The 17,498-nt window shown below is 44.2% G+C and overlaps 1 protein-coding gene across 1 annotated transcript in view; it reads left to right on the top strand.

The window, feature by feature from the left end:
- Positions 1 to 17,498, top strand: part of LOC126426481 (adenylate cyclase type 5-like) — an 858,869-nt gene that overhangs the window by 277,670 nt on the left and 563,701 nt on the right. The window contains exon 2 of the mRNA XM_050088392.1: positions 2,949 to 3,098. Within this exon, the coding sequence (XP_049944349.1) occupies positions 2,949 to 3,098 (150 nt within the window). The remainder of the gene's footprint in view (positions 1 to 2,948; positions 3,099 to 17,498) is intronic.

Here is a 17,498-nt window from a genome sequence, read left to right as displayed (position 1 = left end):
AGGATGTAGGCTGCAGTACTTACTCGCACATAAAGAAGCTTGTACAGGATAGAGTAGCAAGCACAGATGTTTCAAACCAGCCTTTGGTCTCTGAAGACCACAACAACAACAACACCAAGGACTAAGCTCCCTTCGCGGTGTAAGAGAATGTAAGCTTCTAAGACGATGTAATCAAAAGCTACGGTCGTCTATACAGATTTAGAAAACATCCTTCTTGTGAAACACAACTAGCTCTTTACTCACGCGACGTGCTGAGTGCCGTCGACAAGAGATTTCAAACTGATTTCGTATTTCTAGATTCCCAGAAGGCTATTGTCGCTGTACCTCATACAGGCGGCTTCTAATCAAATAGCGTGATTGTGGAATATCGTCTCAGTTATGCGAGTGGATTCGTGTTTTCCTGTCAGAGAGGTCACAGTTCATGGTAACTGATTGAGTAAAACAAATATGATTACTGGCGTTCTCCAAGGTAGTGTTTAGGCGCTCTGCTGTTCAAAATGGCTCTGAGCATTATGGGACTTAACATCTGAGGTCATCAGTCCCCTAGAACTTAGAACTACTTAAACCTAACCAACCTAAGGACATCACACACATCCACGCCCGAGGCAGGATTTGAACCTGCGACCGTAGCTGTCGCGCGGTTCCAGGCTGAAGCGCCTAGAACCGCTCGGCCACCCCGGCCGGCCTCTGCTGTTCCTTATCTATATAAACTATTTAGGAGACAATCTGAGCAGCCGTCTTAAGTTGTTTGCAGATGATGCTGTCATTTGTCCTCTACTAAAGTCATCAGAAGATCAAAACAAACTGTAAAACGATTTAGAGAATATGTATGTATCATGTAAGATTGGAAATTGACCTTAAATAATGAGAAGTGTGAGGTCATCAACACGAGTGTTAAAAGAAATCCGTTAAACTTCGGTTACACGATAAATCAGTGAGATCTGAAGACCGTAAAGTCAACTAAATACCTAGGAAATACATTTACGAACAACTTAAATTGGTAGGAAGATATAGAAAATGTTGTCATGAAGGCTAACCAGAGACTGCGTTTTGTTGGCAGGACACTTAGGAAATGTAACAGATCTACTAAGGAGACTGCCTACAGTACGCTTGTCCTTCCTACTTTTAGAATACTGCTGCGCGATGTGGGATCCTTACCAGATAGGACTGACGGAGTACATCGCAAAAGTTCAAAGCAAGGCAGCACGTTTTGTATTATCGCGAAATATGGGAGAGAGTGTCACAGAAGTGATACAGTATTTGGGCTGATAATCATTAAAATAAAGGCGTTGCGGTCGGATCTTGTTACGAAATTCCAATTACCAACTTTCTCCTCCGAATGCGAATGCGAAAATGTTTTGCTGACGCCGACCTACATAGGGAGAAACGATCACCATGATAAATTACGAGAAATCAGAGCTTGCAGGGGAAGAAGAGATGCCCTTTTTTTCCCGTGCGCTGTTCGAGAGTGGAATGATAGAGAATATTGTGGAAGTGGTTCGATGAATCCTCTGCCACGCACTTCAATGTTATTTGCAGAGTAGCCATGTAGATGTAGATGTAGACCTCTTTTTCTCCAGAACGGGTAGGGGTATGAAGCTGAAATTTATCTCAAATATTAAGGTCAATAATTTAAGCTTCTAAGTCAATGTTATATGTCACATATCTTGCTACTCGCAAACTCATTCATCAAAACCTTTAGATCAGGGCTTAACAACTGGCCGGTTTTGAGCGCGAGTACTCGCGTCTGCTCAGGCACGTGCTCGCGAGCAGGTGCAAGGTCGTGGAGTAGGGAGGGAGGGGAAATGCGCGCGCACGTTTGAATAGGGCCGCAGCTTGCCTATTGAAATCGGGATGACTGTGTAACGTTTAAAGTACTACGATCAGCTCTAACAGTCACTTCGCTGGTTAAGAATCATGTCAAGTCGCCGTTGTGTAACCCCAACCATGCTTTCGCAGTTGGGAGGAATTGTATCTGTTTACAGAAAAAGATGGTGTTGCAAAATGTTTAGTATGTCACAAAACGAAATTTAATTTGCAGCGACATTATATGTCGTACTACGCGAAAGACTACGGAAGTGGAAAATGTGATGGACCAGATCGTGCACAGGAAGTTATTAAACTCTGAGCACTATGGGACTTAACATCTGTGGTCATCAGTCCCCTAGAACTTAGAACTACTTAAACCTAACTAACCTAAGGACATCACAAACATTCATGCCCGAGGCAGGATTCGAACCTGCGACCGTAGCAGTCGCGCGGTTCCGGAGTGAGCGCCTAGAACCGCTAGACCATCGCGGCCGGCCTGTACCCTTCGTTCTATCCCTGCGAAGCCCTACATTTCAGCAGGATAATGCACGACCGCATGTTGCAGGTCCTGTACGGGCCTTTCTGGATACAGAAAATGTTCGACTCCTGCCCTGGCCAGCACATTCTCCAGATCTCTCACCAACTGAAAATGTCTGGCCAATGGTGGCCGAGCAACTGGCTCGTCAGAAAACGCCCGTCACTACTCTCGATGAACTGTGGTATCGTTTTGAAGCTATATGGGCCGCTGTACCTGTACACGCCATCCGAACTCAGTTTGACTCAATGCCCAGGCGTATCAAGGCCGTTGTTACGGCCAGAGGGGGTATATTTGGGTACTGATTTCTCATGATCTATGCACCCAAATTGCGTGAAAATGTAATCACATGTCCTAGTATAATATATTTGTCCCATGTATACCCGTTGATCATCTGCATTTCTTCTTGGTGTGGCAATTTTAATGACCAGTAGTGTATATGGCGATTCCATGAGTTCTAAGTGTATATACAAACAAGTATCGATTTCTATAATATGTGTGGAATTCTCCACCTGTCTATGGTGTGACACGATACTTTCTGTAGCTCGCCTTTCAGCTGGTGTTGCCGGTGCTGACTGACGTGTTGTTGTTGTTGTTGTTGCAGCTGGGCTGCAACGCTCTGCTGCTGCTGGCGGCCAACGTAGCGGGGGTGTTCACGCACTACCCCAGCGAGCTGGCGCAGCGCCAGGCCTTCATAGAGACGCGCCAGTGCGTCGAGGCGAGGCTCAACACGCAGCGAGAGAACCAGCAGCAGGTAAACAGGCCCCCAGCTGGCACTTGCACGGCGGCACTCCCAGGTGTAAACAGACTGAAACTTCCTGGCAGATTAAAACTGTGTGCCGGACCGAGATTCGTATTCAGGACCTTTGCCTTTCGCTGGCAAGTGCTCTACCAACTGAGCTACCCAAGCACTTGCCCGCGAGAGGCAAAGGTCCCGAGTTCGAGTCTCGGTCCGGCACACAGTTTTAATCTGCCAGGAAGTTTCATATCAGCGCACACTCCGCTGTAGAGTGAAAATTTAATTCTGTAAACAGACTATCTCGGCGGAACTTGGCGGAGATGTAGGGAGGTCAAAAATCATCGGGGCACCCTAAAATAATACAGTAAAGCTTCGTTAACACGAATCGGAAGGGACCGAAAAATCAGGAATTCGTGTTTAAAAAAATCGTGTTAAGTGAGAAACACAGATTTTAATAAGTATACATGTACGGCAGTACACTAATGTGTAATGCACTACACTATCAGTGACGTTATTGTAGACTTATAACACTATAAAATGATTGTAAAATCCAAGTACTCACAAATTATGTACGTTACTCTCTTGGAAAATATTCGGTCATGGTTCGCTGACGTTCATGGGAACGATAGTATTTCGTAATTTCACAACCAATTGTAGTGATAGCATCCGTAAACCCAGCAGTGACGTCGGATCTTGAAGCGAACCGTTCTAAAAAGTCCAAGGCTGTAAACATCTCCTGACGGGTAGGTGGAATGGTATCTGTATTCTCTTCCTCTTCACTTTCTTCTGATGGCCCTTCTTGCACCTCGTTCACAGCTTTTGGCACATCCGATTCCACAGAAGCACACACGGCAACATCGTCGTCTACACTAATGAATTCTTCGAAACTGATCACAGGGTTCGCAACGTCCAGCAGAACTGTCCATTCATCAGGTGAAGCGGCATCTTCTAACTCGTGGACATCTTCAGTGTTGCAGTGTCTCCAAGCTCTGTTAAAGCACTTCCCTATATGATGTGGCGATACTGAGTTCCAGGCTGCTGCGATGGCTTTTATTGCGTCAAGCAGATTCCAATTTGGGGTTGCACTATTGTTTTCAGCTGCACGAATTGCAGCTCTTACAAGTCGTTTACGATAAGCTCTCTTTATGAGTGAGATTATGCCTTGGTCGAAAGGCTGAAGGCGGCTTGTGGTGGAAAAATCTGAACCTTTATGTTGGATAGATTCAGATCATGAACGTTATGGGCAGCACATCTGTCCAATGTAAGAAGAACATGGCCGGTCAGAGTGCCCGAGCGGTTCTAGGCGCTACAGTCTGGAACCGCGCGACCGCTACGGTCGCAGGTTCAAATCCTGCCTCGGGCATTGATGTGTGTGATGTCCTTTGGTTAGTTAGGTTTAAGTATTCCAGGTTCTAGGGCACTGATGACCTCAGATGTTAAGTCCCATAGTGCTCAGAGCCATTTAAGAAGAATATGTCCATTTTGAGCAACCATTCGACTGTTGAAACGAAGAAGCCACTTGAGAAATGATGTGCCATCGATCCAAGCTTTCTTGTTGTGAGAGTAGATGCAAGGTAAAGAGTCCATATTTATGATTTTAAAACAACGTGGTTTCTCGGATTTACCGATAACCGAGGGATGAAACTTCTCACTGCCGTCAGCATTACAGCACAGTACAACAGTCACACGTTGTTTGCTTCGTGCACCACTGTGAGACTTATGACACTTTATCCCCAGGGTGTTATTTGGAAAATGATTGTAGGAAAATCCAGTTCCATCCATGTTAAACACATCACACGAGGCATACTTTTCCCTCACTCGGTTGAATTCATGCGACCAGCTGTTCGCACTTTCTTCATCAACTTTATTTGCATCACCACAAATTTGTACAGATGAAATTGAATGTCTCTTTTGGAACCGATACAACCAACCAGCAGAACAAAGGAAGTTTTTGATGCCCATATCTTTAGCAATATCATTTCCTTTTGACTGAATCACAGGGCCAGTTAAAGATGCGTCGGATGCACACATATGATTGAACCATTCTAGCACTAACGTCTCGATGTCTTCATACTCGGCGGTACGAAGTCGTTTAGATTTGTTTCCAGAACCAGATGCCGCAGCATTAATAATTTTTTCTCGATTCTTAATAATAGTAGATAAAGTTGATACGTTGTTTGTTGTTGTGGTCTTCAGTCCTGAGACTGGTTTGATGCAGCTCTCCATGCTACTCTATCCTGTGCAAGCCTCTTCATCTCCCAGTACCTACTGCAACCTACATCCTTCTGAATCTGCTTAGTGTATTCATCTCTTAGTCTCCCTCTATGATTTTTACCCTCCACGCTGCCCTCCAATACTAAACTGATGATCCCTTGATGCCTCAGAACATGTCCTGCCAAACGATCCCTTCTTCTGGTCAAGTTGTGCCACAAACTTCTCTTCTCCCCAATCCTATTCAATACTTCCTCATTCGTTATGTGATCTACCCATCTAATCTTCAGCATTCTTCTGTAGCACCACGTTTCGAAAGCTTCTACTCTCTTCTTGTCCAAACTATTTATCGTCCATGTTTCACTTCCATACATGGTTACACTCCATACAAATACTTTCAGAAATGACTTCCTGACACTTAAATCTATACTCGATGTTAACAAATTTCTCTTCTTCAGAAACGCTTTCCTTGCCATTGCTAGTCTACATTTTATATCCTCTCTACTTCGACCATCATTAGTTATTTTGCTCCCCAAATAGCGAAACTCGTTTACTACTTTAAGTGTCTCATTTCCTAATCTAATTCCCTCAGCATCACCCGACTTAATTAGACTACATCCCATTATCCTCGTTTTGCTTTTGTTGATGTTCATCTTATATCCTCCTTTCAAGACACTGTCCATTCCATTCAACTGCTCTTCCAAGTCCTTTGCTGTCTCTGGCAGAATTACAATGTCATCGGCGAACCTCAAAGTTTTTATTTCTTCTCCATGAATTTTAATACCTACTCCGAATTTTTCTTTTGTTTCCTTTACTGCTTGCTCAATATACAGATTGAACAGCATCGGGGAGAGACTACAACCCTGTCTTACTCTCTTCCCAACCACTGCTTCCATTTCATGTCCCTCGACTCTTATAACTGCCATCTGGTTTCTGTACAAATTGTAAATAGCCTTTCGCTCCCTGTATTTTACCCCTGCCACCTTTAGAATTTGAAAGAGAATATTCCAGTCAACATTGTCAAAAGCTTTCTCTTAAGTTTACAAATGCTAGAAACGTAGGTTTGCCTTTCCTTAATCTTTCTTCTAAGATAAGTCGTAAGTTCAGTATTGCCTCACGTGTTCCAGTGTTTCTACGGAATCCAAACTGATCTTCCCCGAGGTTGGCTTCTACTAGTTTTTCCATTCGTCTGCAAAGAATTCGCGTTAGTTATTGCTTATTAAACTGATAGTTCGGTAATTTTCACATCTGTCAACACCTGCTTTCTTTGAGATTGGAATTATTATATTCTTCTTGAAGTCTGAGGGTATTTCGCCTGTTTCATACATCTTGCTCACCAGATGGTAGAGTTTTGTTAGGACTGGCTCTCCCAATGCCGTCAGTAGTTCCAATGGAATGTTGTCTACTCCGGGAGCCTTGTTTCGACTCAGGTCTTTCAGTGCTCTGTCAAACTCTTCACGCAGTATCATATCTCCCATTTCATCTTCATCTACATCCTCTTCCATTTCCATAATATTGTTCTCAAGTACATCGCCCTTGTTTAGACCCTCTGTATACTCCTTCCACCTTTCTGCTTTCCCTTCATTGCTTAGAACTGGATTTCCATCTGAGCTCTTGATATTCATACAAGTCGTTCTCTTATCTCCAAAGGTCTCTTTAATTTTCCTGTAGGCAATATCTATCTTACCCCTAGTGAGATAGGCCTCTACATCCTTACATTTGTCCTCTAGCCATCCCTGCTTAGCCATTTTGCACTTCCTGTCGATCTCATTTTTGAGACGTTTGCATTCCTTTCTGCCTGCTTCATTTACTGCATTTTTATATTTTCTCCTTTCATCAATTAAATTCAATATTTCTTCTGTTACCCAAGGATTTCTACTAGCCCTCGTCTTTTTACCTACTTGATCCTCTGCTGACTTCACTACTTCATCCCTCAAAGCTACCCATTCTTCTTCTACTGTATTTATTTCCCCCATTCCTGTCAATTGTTCCCTTATGCTCTCCCTGAAACTCTGTACAACCTCTGGTTCTTTCAGTTTATCCAGGTCCCATCTCATTAAATTCCCACCTTTTTGCAGTTTCTTCAGTTTTAATCTACAGTTCATAACCAATAGATTGTGGTCAGAGTCCACATCTGCCCCTGGGAATGTCTTACAATTTAAAACCTGGTTCCTAAATCTCTGTCTTACCATTATATAATCTATCTGATACCTTTTAGTATCTCCAGGGTTCTTCCATGTATACAACCTTCTTTCATGATTCTTAAACCAAGTGTTAGCTATGATTATGTTGTGCTCTGTGCAAAATTCTACCAGGCGGCTTCCTCTTTCATTTCTTAGCCCCAATCCATATTCACCTACTATGTTTCCTTCTCTCCCTTTTCCTACACTCGAATTCCAGTTACCCATGACTATTAAATTTTCGTCTCCCTTCACAATCTGAATAATTTCTTTTATTTCATCATACATTTCTTCAATTTCTTCGTCATCTGCAGAGCTAGTTGGCATATAAACTTGTACTACTGTAGTAGGTGTGGGCTTCGTATCTATCTTGGCCACAATAATGCGTTCACTATGCTGTTTGTAGTAGCTTACCCGCATTCCTATTTTCCTATTCATTATTAAACCTACTCCTGCATTACCCCTATTTGATTTTGTGTTTATAACCCTGTAGTCACCTGACCAGAAGTCTTGTTCCTCCTGCCACCGAACTTCACTAATTCCCACTATATCTAACTTCAACCTATCCATTCTATCCATTTCCCTTTTTAAATTTTCTAACCTACCTGCCCGATTAAGGGATCTGACATTCCACGCTCCGATCCGTAGAACGCCAGTTTTCTTTCTCCTGATAACGACATCCTCTTGAGTAGTCCCCGCCCGGAGATCCGAATGGGGCTCTATTTTACCTCCGGAATATTTTACCCAAGAGGACGCCATCATCATTTAATCATAGAGTAAAGCTGCATGCCCTCGGGAAAAATTACGGCTGTAGTTTCCCCTTGCTTTCAGCCATTGGCAGTACCAGCACAGCAAGGCCGTTTTGATTATTGTTACAAGGCCAGTTCAGTCAATCATCCAGACTGTTGCCCCTGCAACTACTGAAAAGGCTGCTGCCCCTCTTCAGAACCACACGTTTGTCTGGCCTCTCAACAGATACCCCTCCGTTGTGGTTGCAGCTACGGTACGGCTATCTGTATCGCTGAGGCACGCAAGCCTCCCCACCAACGGCAAGGTCCATGGTTCATGGGGGGAAAGTTGATATACAATCGCACCAAAAAGTATTGGCACACGTGCGTATTTATCGTTGCTGGTTACAAACGCCGCACTTTCCGGTACACAGTACATGTACGTGCTACCTCACATACCAGACATTACAATTCTGCCCATAGTGCCTACCATTAACAAAGAAATGCAGTGTTATGGGCAAACACGTATCTCCTCTGCACACAAAAAGTATTGGCACAGAGCATGGCATCTCGGTATATTGCTGGGTTTTCAGGTACCGGAACGCCATCTGCTGACACATTAGACACTGCGTGTTGTTGACGGCCCGGTCGCCAGTATGTTGCTGTAGTGCGCGATAGTGGTCAGCATGGGGCCGAAGAAGAAGGAACATTCAGTGGCGTTGCGTGAGAGAGTGGTATTGCTCCATTCACAAGGGAGAAGCTATCGACAAATCGGAGCAGAGGTGTCTGTGAGCTACACCACGGTAAGAGCCATCATTCAGAAATATAAAGAGACTGGAACAACAGTGAATAAGTGTCGTCCTGGACGTCCAAAAGTGCTTACAACCCGAGAGCGTCGCCATATCATCGCACTTGCTCGGAAGGAACCTGCTACAAGTGCAGCAACTATTGCTGAGATTGTTCAGACAACGTCCGACAAGACGGTTAGTGTTCAGACTATACGAAATGTGTTGAATGAGGCTGACATGCATGGACGTTCTCCCAGGAAGAAGCCATACATTTCGGAAATTAACCGGCAGAAACGCCTGCAGTTTGCCAAGGACTACATCAGCAAGCCGATGGAGTTTTGGAACACTGTGATATTTAGCGACGAATCGAAGTTCAATGTGTTCGGATTTGATGCAAGAAAGAAAATTTGGCGCAAGCCGAATACGCACCTCGACATCAAACACATGCATCCCACAGTCAAACACGGTGGGGGCGGTATCATGGTCTGGGGCTGTATGGCGGCTTCCGGCGTTGGAAATCTAGCTGTAATTCACGGCACAATGGATCATATGAGATACATTGACGTGTTGCGAGGTAATTTACACGCTAGTGCACAGAAATTGGGCCTTACTGGGGTGTTTCAGTTCCAGCAAGACAACGACCCAAAACATACCGCCATGAAAACCCGGGAGTGGTTACTGTACAATGCCCCCAGAAGGGTTCTAACACCACCTCAGAGCCCTGATTTGAACCCCATTGAGAACCTGTGGGCTCATCTTGACACACAAGTCAGAAAAAGGCGTCCGTCCGGTAAAAACGACTTGGAGAAAGTGCTCCTGGAGGAATGGTCGAAAATTACCCCTGATATCACCCGGAATTTAATACAAAGCATTCCTAGGCGTTTACGTGCTGTTATAGATGCTAAAGGGATGCACACTAGCTATTAGATGGTGAACATCAATGAAGAAAACGAACACACTGTCCGATTCATATGCGTGTGCCAATACTTTTTTGGGTGCAGAAGAGCGATGTTTTTTTTCATGACACTGTATGTTACTTTAAGGACAGGTGATTTTGACATATTTGTAAACTATGTAATGTAAGGTGTCACATGTATGGGTTCTGTTCTGAAATATATGTTTCGTTTAACCTACAACCACTAAAATGTAACTGTGCCAATACTTTTTGGTGCGATTGTAGGTGTTCCAAACTGCTCTGCAATTGCTGTTTTCTTGGTACCACGGTCCACTTCATCTAGAATCTCAAGCTTTAACGATACATTTAGAGCTGTCTGATTCCTCTTTGGCATTTTCGCGTTCTACGGTACCGGTTGTAACTGTAGTTTTTATTCAGTATTCCAACTCGATACGGCCAAACTAACAGAACACTTGTCAAATCTGGCACTGAGTACATTACTAAATGCTGCTGCGCACATTATTGAATGTCTTACAATGTACAGCATACGCTGATTGTTGAGGTGATAATCGGGGCTACCGACCTACAATACGTTAAAAACGAGTCAACAGTAAGTATAATTAGCTTTGTAGCTACATTTCCTACAGTCATTTCGCAAAAAATTACGCTTTAGAATACTCTTAAGGTCGGAAGTTTGTAATTTAATTACGCTAGGAACTGAAACAGAGTTCGTAATTCGCCTTAACCAAAATTCGTGTTAACCGATATAACATACCATAAGTACTAATGTATTCCTGGCGGGACCAATATTTTTTTCTCGTTAACCGCGAGTTCGTCTTATGCGAGTTCGCCCTGACGAGGTTATACTGTATATACACTCATTGAAACTGAATATCTCTTTCATTAAAGGAGACAGAAACACAATTATTTGGCGATTAATAATTGAGAAGGCGGTGAAAAACATAACGAAGCTTCAGAATGAGATTTTCACTCTGCAGCGGAGTCTGCGCTGATATGATACTTCCTGGCAGTGTGTGCCGGACCGAGACTCGAACTCGGAACCTTTGCTTTCGTGGGCAAGTGCTCTACAGACCCTTTTTTTTAAATTCTCATTTTGTTCGTTATTGGTCGCTGTATTTGTTAGGGGCGGGACGTCCCATGATGCTTCTTGAAGTTTATTGTTGACCCATTTACTCAGTTTTTTTTTTTTTTATCACAGAGGGCAGCTAACCCTCTGACCGAAAAAGCTGAGCTACCGTGACGGCGTCTGAACCACCAGAGCACGACTCACGACCCGTCCTCACAGCTTTACTTCTGCCAGTACCTCGCCTCCTACCTTCCAAACATTACAGAAGCTCTTCTCCGAACCGTGCAGAACTTGCACTCCTGGAAGAAAGGATGTTGCGGAGCAATGGCTTAGCTACAGCCTTCGGGATGTTTCCAGGAAGTTTCATATCGTTGCACACTCCGATGCAGAGTGAAAATCTCAATGTGTAAACATCCCCTAGGTTGTGGCTAAGCCATGTCTCTGCAATACGCTTTCTTGCAGGAGTGCTAGTTCTGCAAGGTTCGCAGAAGATCTGCTGTGAAGATTGGAACGTAGCAGACGAGTTATTGGCGGAACTGAAGCTGTGTGGGCGGGTCGTGAGTCGCGCTTGGGTAGCTCGGTCGCTCAGCCGGCACGGTAGCGCGTTCGGCAGAGGGTTAGGTGCTCTCTGAAATAAAATAACTGAGTGAATAGATAACGATGAACTTGAACGGGGGTCCTGAGACGATCGCCCTGGACAAATTCAACGATCAATGACGTACAAAAATTAGATAAAAAAAATTGTCGGGAGACCACTTGCCCACGAAGGGCAAAGATCCCCAGTTCGAGTCTCGAGCCGGCTTACAGTTTTAATCTGCCAGGAAGTTTCATATCAAAGTTTCTTTTTGTTTCAGGATGGTAAACAAACACGGCGTTGTCATTGGTTGCCGGCCGGGGAGGCCGAGCGGTTCTAGGCCCTACAGTCTGGAACCGCGCGACCGCTACGGTCGCAGGTTCGAATCCTGCCTCGGGCATGGATGTGTGTGATGTCCTTAGGTTAGTGAGGTTTAAGTAGTTCTAAGTTCTAGGGGACTGATGACCTAAGAGGTTAAGTCCCATAGTGCTCAGAGCCATTTGAACCATTTTTGTCGTTGGCTTAACGGAAACAGGCGATAAAGTGTTGTTGGAAAACCTACAATGTGAGTGAGGTACGACGACGTTGGAGGATTGAATCTGGAACACCACCGGCAACAAGGGCAGCAATTGCAAGAATCCGAAAAAAGTGGCTCTGAGCACTATGGGACTTAACTTCTGAGGTCATCAGTCCCCTAGAACTTAGAAGTAGTTAAACGTAACTAACCCAAGGACATCACACACATCCATGCCCGAGGCAGGATTCGAACCTGAGACCGTAGCAGTAGCGCGGCTCCAGACTGTAGCGCCTAGAACCACTCGGCCACTCCGGACGGCAATCTGAAAAAAGTTGGACGTCGAAGGAACGATGCAGGATATGAAGAAGGAGCATTTCGGAAGAAAGAGAGGTTCAACAGACAGTGAAAGTGTTGGTGCAGCGATCCAGGCGTACACGCAATCACCGAAGAAATCTGTGAGGCAATGCTCGCGTGAGACAGGTATCTGCGAAAGCTGTGTTCATAGAACTTTGAGGCTCACAAATTCAAGTCTTACACTCCAAGACTTTTCTAAGCTGATAATAAGGATAATCCCGATAGGCGAAGTGAATTTCGCGAGTGGTTCGCTAACAGAAGATCAACCTTTCTAACGTCTAGACTTGGAGAAAGCTTTTGACAATGTTGACAGGAATACTCTGTTTCAAATTCTAAAGGTGGCAAAGGTAAAATACAGGGAGCGAAAGGCTATTTACAATTTGTACAGAAACCAGATGGCAGTTATAAGAGTCGAGGGGCATGAAAGGGAACCAGTGGTTGGGAAGGAAGTAAGACAGGGTTGTAGCCTCTCCCTGATGTTATTCAAAATGGTTCAAATGGCTCGGAGCACTATGCGACTTAACTTCTGAGGTCGTCAGTCGCCTAGAACTCAGAACTAATTAAACCTAACTAACCTAAGGACATCACACACATCCATGCCCAAGGCAGGATTCGAACGTGCGACCGTAGCGGTCGCTCGGCTCCAGACTGTAGCGCCTAGCACCGCCGACGTTATTCAGTCTGTATATTGAGCAAGAAGTAAAGGAAACAAAATAAAAATTCGGAGTAGGTATTAAAATCCATGGAGAAGAAATAAAAACTTTGAGGTTCGCCGATGACATTGTAATTCTGTCAGAGACAGCAAAGGACTTGGAAGAGCAGTTGAACGGAATGGACAGTCTTTTGAAAGGAGGATATAAGACCAACATCAACAAAAGAAAAACGAGGATAATGGAATGCAGTCGAATTAAGTCGGTTTATGCTGAGGGAATTAGATTAGGAAATGAGACACCTAAAGTAGTAAAGGAGTTTTGCTATTTGGGGAGCATAATAACTCATGATGGTCGAAGTAGAGAGGATGTAAAATGTAAACTGGCAATGGCAACGAAACCGTTTCTGTAGAAGAGAAATTTGTTAACATCGAGTATAGATTTAAGTGTCAGGAAGTCGTTTCTGAAAGTATTTGTATGGAGTGTAGCCGTGTATGGAAGTGAAACGTGGACGATAAATAGTTTGGACAAGAAGAGAATAGAAGCTTTCGAAATGTGGTGCTACAGAAGAATGCTGAAGATTAGATGGGTAGATCACGTAACTAATGAGGAGGTGAAAGGGTACAGTACCGCCCGACATTGAAAATAGGTGCAACATACTTCATTATTTTTGCCAGAACAACACATTTTTTTGTAAAATAACTCAGTTTCAATTAATACAGCAAAGCCGGATACCAGTGTGGGAAAGAATGACAATTTATTTATTTAATTGATCACATGTGCACTCCCACAAAATAAGTCCCTACATCCAGTTTGTTGAGATCTGTGAAATGAATGGATGTATGATCGTCTGCTAACCGCAGATAGTGAATGTGAATATATGATCATCTTCAAGACGATCCTTTGGCCACCTTTGGTGGGACCAAAGAGATGAAATATACCTGAGCTTTGAGCGCCTGAAATGTGGGTGACCAATACGGTAGCAAGGTGCTCCCCCACTTCTGCGGATGTGCGAGAGAACCTGAAGACCGGCCACGTTTCAGCACTCTGCCGCTGGATCTTGTGCTGTTGAGACCTGTCTTAGGTGTGCTCCGTAAGGACAAAAGAGTGGAGACATGGTATGCATGTGGAATAGTTAAGAGTAGTTTGAAATAATAATTTCTCTATTTCAGGAACTTTTGTGGGGAGAATTAAATGTCAGGTAGGTAATATTAATGGGATCGTAGTAATCTTCGGAAGTGACCAACGGTCACAATGAAACCACGTGTAGCAATAAGTTGAAATACTCCCGTGTGCTTTAGTTAAGCTGAATTACTAGCGTGTGTACTATAAGTTGAAATATTTAAGAAATAGCGTGTGCAGGACTTGAAATTAGAGACGAGTACTTCCACGTGTTGAGTACTGTGTGAGTCTCAATCTGTGTATGAGACAAAGGATAAAGAGAAGTACTCATCCATGGTATCAGTTGAGCACTCGTGTGTGTGATGAATATGTTCTTAATATTACTTTGCGTGATATGTTTCCGTGTGACGCTTGATTCAAACTATAATACTCTGAGAGAGAAGCAAGGTGTGTCACCCGTCAATCCAGCAACGCCACTTGGCTTGCATTGCACAGGAAGACGTGCATATATCTCCAGAGTTCATAGTAGGAAAGTAGAATTACGAAGTGGGGCAGTGTCGTGTGAAACTGGGATAAATATTAATTGAAGTGGGAAAGCTGAAAGTGATAATGGCTTCAAATGGCTCTGAGCACTATGGGACTCAACTGCTGTGGTCATAAGTCCCCTAGAACTTAGAACTAATTAAACCTAACTAACCTAAGGACAGCACACAACACCCAGCCATCACGAGGCAGAGAAAATCCCTGACCCCGCCGGGAATCGAACCCGGGAACCCGGGCGTGGGAAGCGAGAACGCTACTGCACGACCACGAGATGCGGGTGAAAGTGATAATGTTGTGACTATTCCCTGTGTTGTATTTCATGTTGTAGTGTGGTGTATGTCATGTAATTTAAGTATGTGTGGTTTGCATGGGAGAGTAGCAAGGTAGTTTCAGAGGTAGTGGGTTATGCGTGTTCCTTTTGTACCGCTCGGTCTGGAGGAAAGTTTCGTGATGATGGTTGTGAGAGTCGGAATGTGAGATATAGCAAAAGATCCACCATCCTATCCAGAAAGTGCACTGTAGCGTTAAATAATAATTGGCTCTAATTTCTCGGAATTTTCTCCTCGTGGTCATTACATGAGAGGCATGCAGATGGAAGTAATATGTTTTCCGACTCTGTCCGGAAAAACACTCTCTCGAAATATCAATAGTAAATCTCTCCGTGATGAACGACGCCTCTCTTGTAACGTCTGCCAATGGTGTTTGTTTGGCATCTCCGTAACGCTCTCGTGAGCACTAAACGATCCTGTGACAAAACGCGCCGCTCTTAGTTGGATCTTCTGTAGCTCTTCTATCAGTCTTATTTGATAGGGATCCGGGTTGGATGAACAATACTCAAGAATGGGTCGAACAAGCGCCTTATAAGCCACTACATTTCCTTATGATTCTTCCTGTGACTCTGAGTCTGGCATCTGCTTTTCTCGCTATTTGTTTTATGTAGTCACTCCACTTAGGCCGCTCTGGATAGTTACTCCTAGATATTTTACAGCAAATAGTATTTCCAGAAGTTTGCCATCAGTAGCGTAGCTGTACAGTAGTGGATTTCTTTACCTACATATGCGTTATATGTTTCATCTATTTACGCCCAGGGTATGCCTGAGCCTGCATACTCATCAGTTCTCTGGAGGTCATTCTGCAAATCGTTACTAGCTTCTGGCGTTACTGCTTTGTTATTGACAACCGCATCGTCTGAGAACAGCCTTAGCGAGCATCGGACGCTTTTTACTAGATCATTTACATACAGGGTGGTCCATCGATTGTGACCGGGCCAAATATCTCACGAAATAAGCGTCAAACGAAAAAACAACAAAGAACGAAACTTGTCTAGCTTGAAGGGGGAAACCAGATGGCGCTATCGTCGGTCCGCTAGATGGCGCTGCCATAGGTCAAACGATATCAACTGCGTTTTTTTAAATAGGAGCCCCCAACTTTTATTACATACTCGTGTAGGACGTAAAGAAATATAAATGTTTTAGTTGGGCCACTTTTTTCGCTTTGTGATAGACGGTGCTGTAATAGTCACAAACATATGGCTCACAATTTTAGACGAACAGTTGGTAACAGGTAGGTTTTTTAAATTAAAATATAGAACGCAGGTACGTTTGAACATTTTATTTCGGTTGTTCCAGTGTGATACATGTACCTTTGTGAACTTATCATTTGTGAGAACGCATGTTGTTACAGTGTGATTATCTGTAAATACCACATTAATGCAATAAATGCTCAAAATGATGTCCGTCAACCTCAATGCATTTGGCAATATGTGTAACGACATTTCTCTCAACAGCGAGTAGTTCGCCTTCCGGAATGTTCTCACATGCATTGACAATACCCTGACGCATGTCAGGCGTTGTCGGTGGATCACGATGGCAAATATCCTTCAACTTTCCCCACAGAAAGAAATCCGGGGACGTCAGATCCGGTGAACGTGCGGGCCATGGTATAGTGCTTCGACGACCAATCCACCTGTCATGAAATATGCTATTCAATACCGCTTCAACCGCACGCGAGCTGTATGCAGGACATCCACCATGTTGGAAGTACATCGCCATTCTGTCATGCAGTGAAACATCTTGTAGTAACATCGGTAGAACATTACGTAGGAAATCAGCATACATTGCACCATTTAGCTGGCCGCGGTGGTCTAGCGGTTAAGGCGCTCAGTCCGGAACCGCGGGACTGCTACGGTCGCAGGTTCGAATCCTGCCTCGGGCATGGATGTGTGTGATGTCCTTAGGTTAGTTAGGTTTAAGTAGTTCTAAGTTCTAGGGGACTGATGACCACAGAAGTTAAGTCCCATAGTGCTCAGAGCCATTTGAACCATTTTTTTGCACCATTTAGATTGCCATCGATAAAATGGGGACCAGTTATCCTTCCTCCCATAATGCCGCACCATACATTAACCCGCCAAGGTCGCCGATGTACCACTTGTCGCAGCCATCGTGGATTTTCCGTTGCGCAATAGTGGTTGGTTGGTTGATTTGGGGAAGGAGACCAGACAGCGTGGTCATCGGTCTCATCGGATTCGGGAAGGATGGGGAAGGAAGTCGGCCGTGGCCTTTCAGAGGAACCATCCCGGCATTTGCCTGGAGCGATTTAGGGAAATCACGGAAAACCTAAATCAGGATGGCCGGACGCGGGATTGAACCGTCGTCCTCCCGAATGCGAGTCCAGTGTCTAACCACTGCGCCACCCCGCTCGGTAGTGTATATTATGCCGGTTTACGTTACCGCTGTTGGTGAATGACGCTTCGTCGATAAACAGAAC

The sequence above is a fragment of the Schistocerca serialis genome, chromosome 11, assembly GCF_023864345.2.
Source record: "Schistocerca serialis cubense isolate TAMUIC-IGC-003099 chromosome 11, iqSchSeri2.2, whole genome shotgun sequence".
Classification (NCBI taxonomy): Eukaryota; Metazoa; Arthropoda; class Insecta; order Orthoptera; family Acrididae; genus Schistocerca; species Schistocerca serialis.
This window is presented reverse-complemented; position numbering and strand designations above follow the sequence as displayed.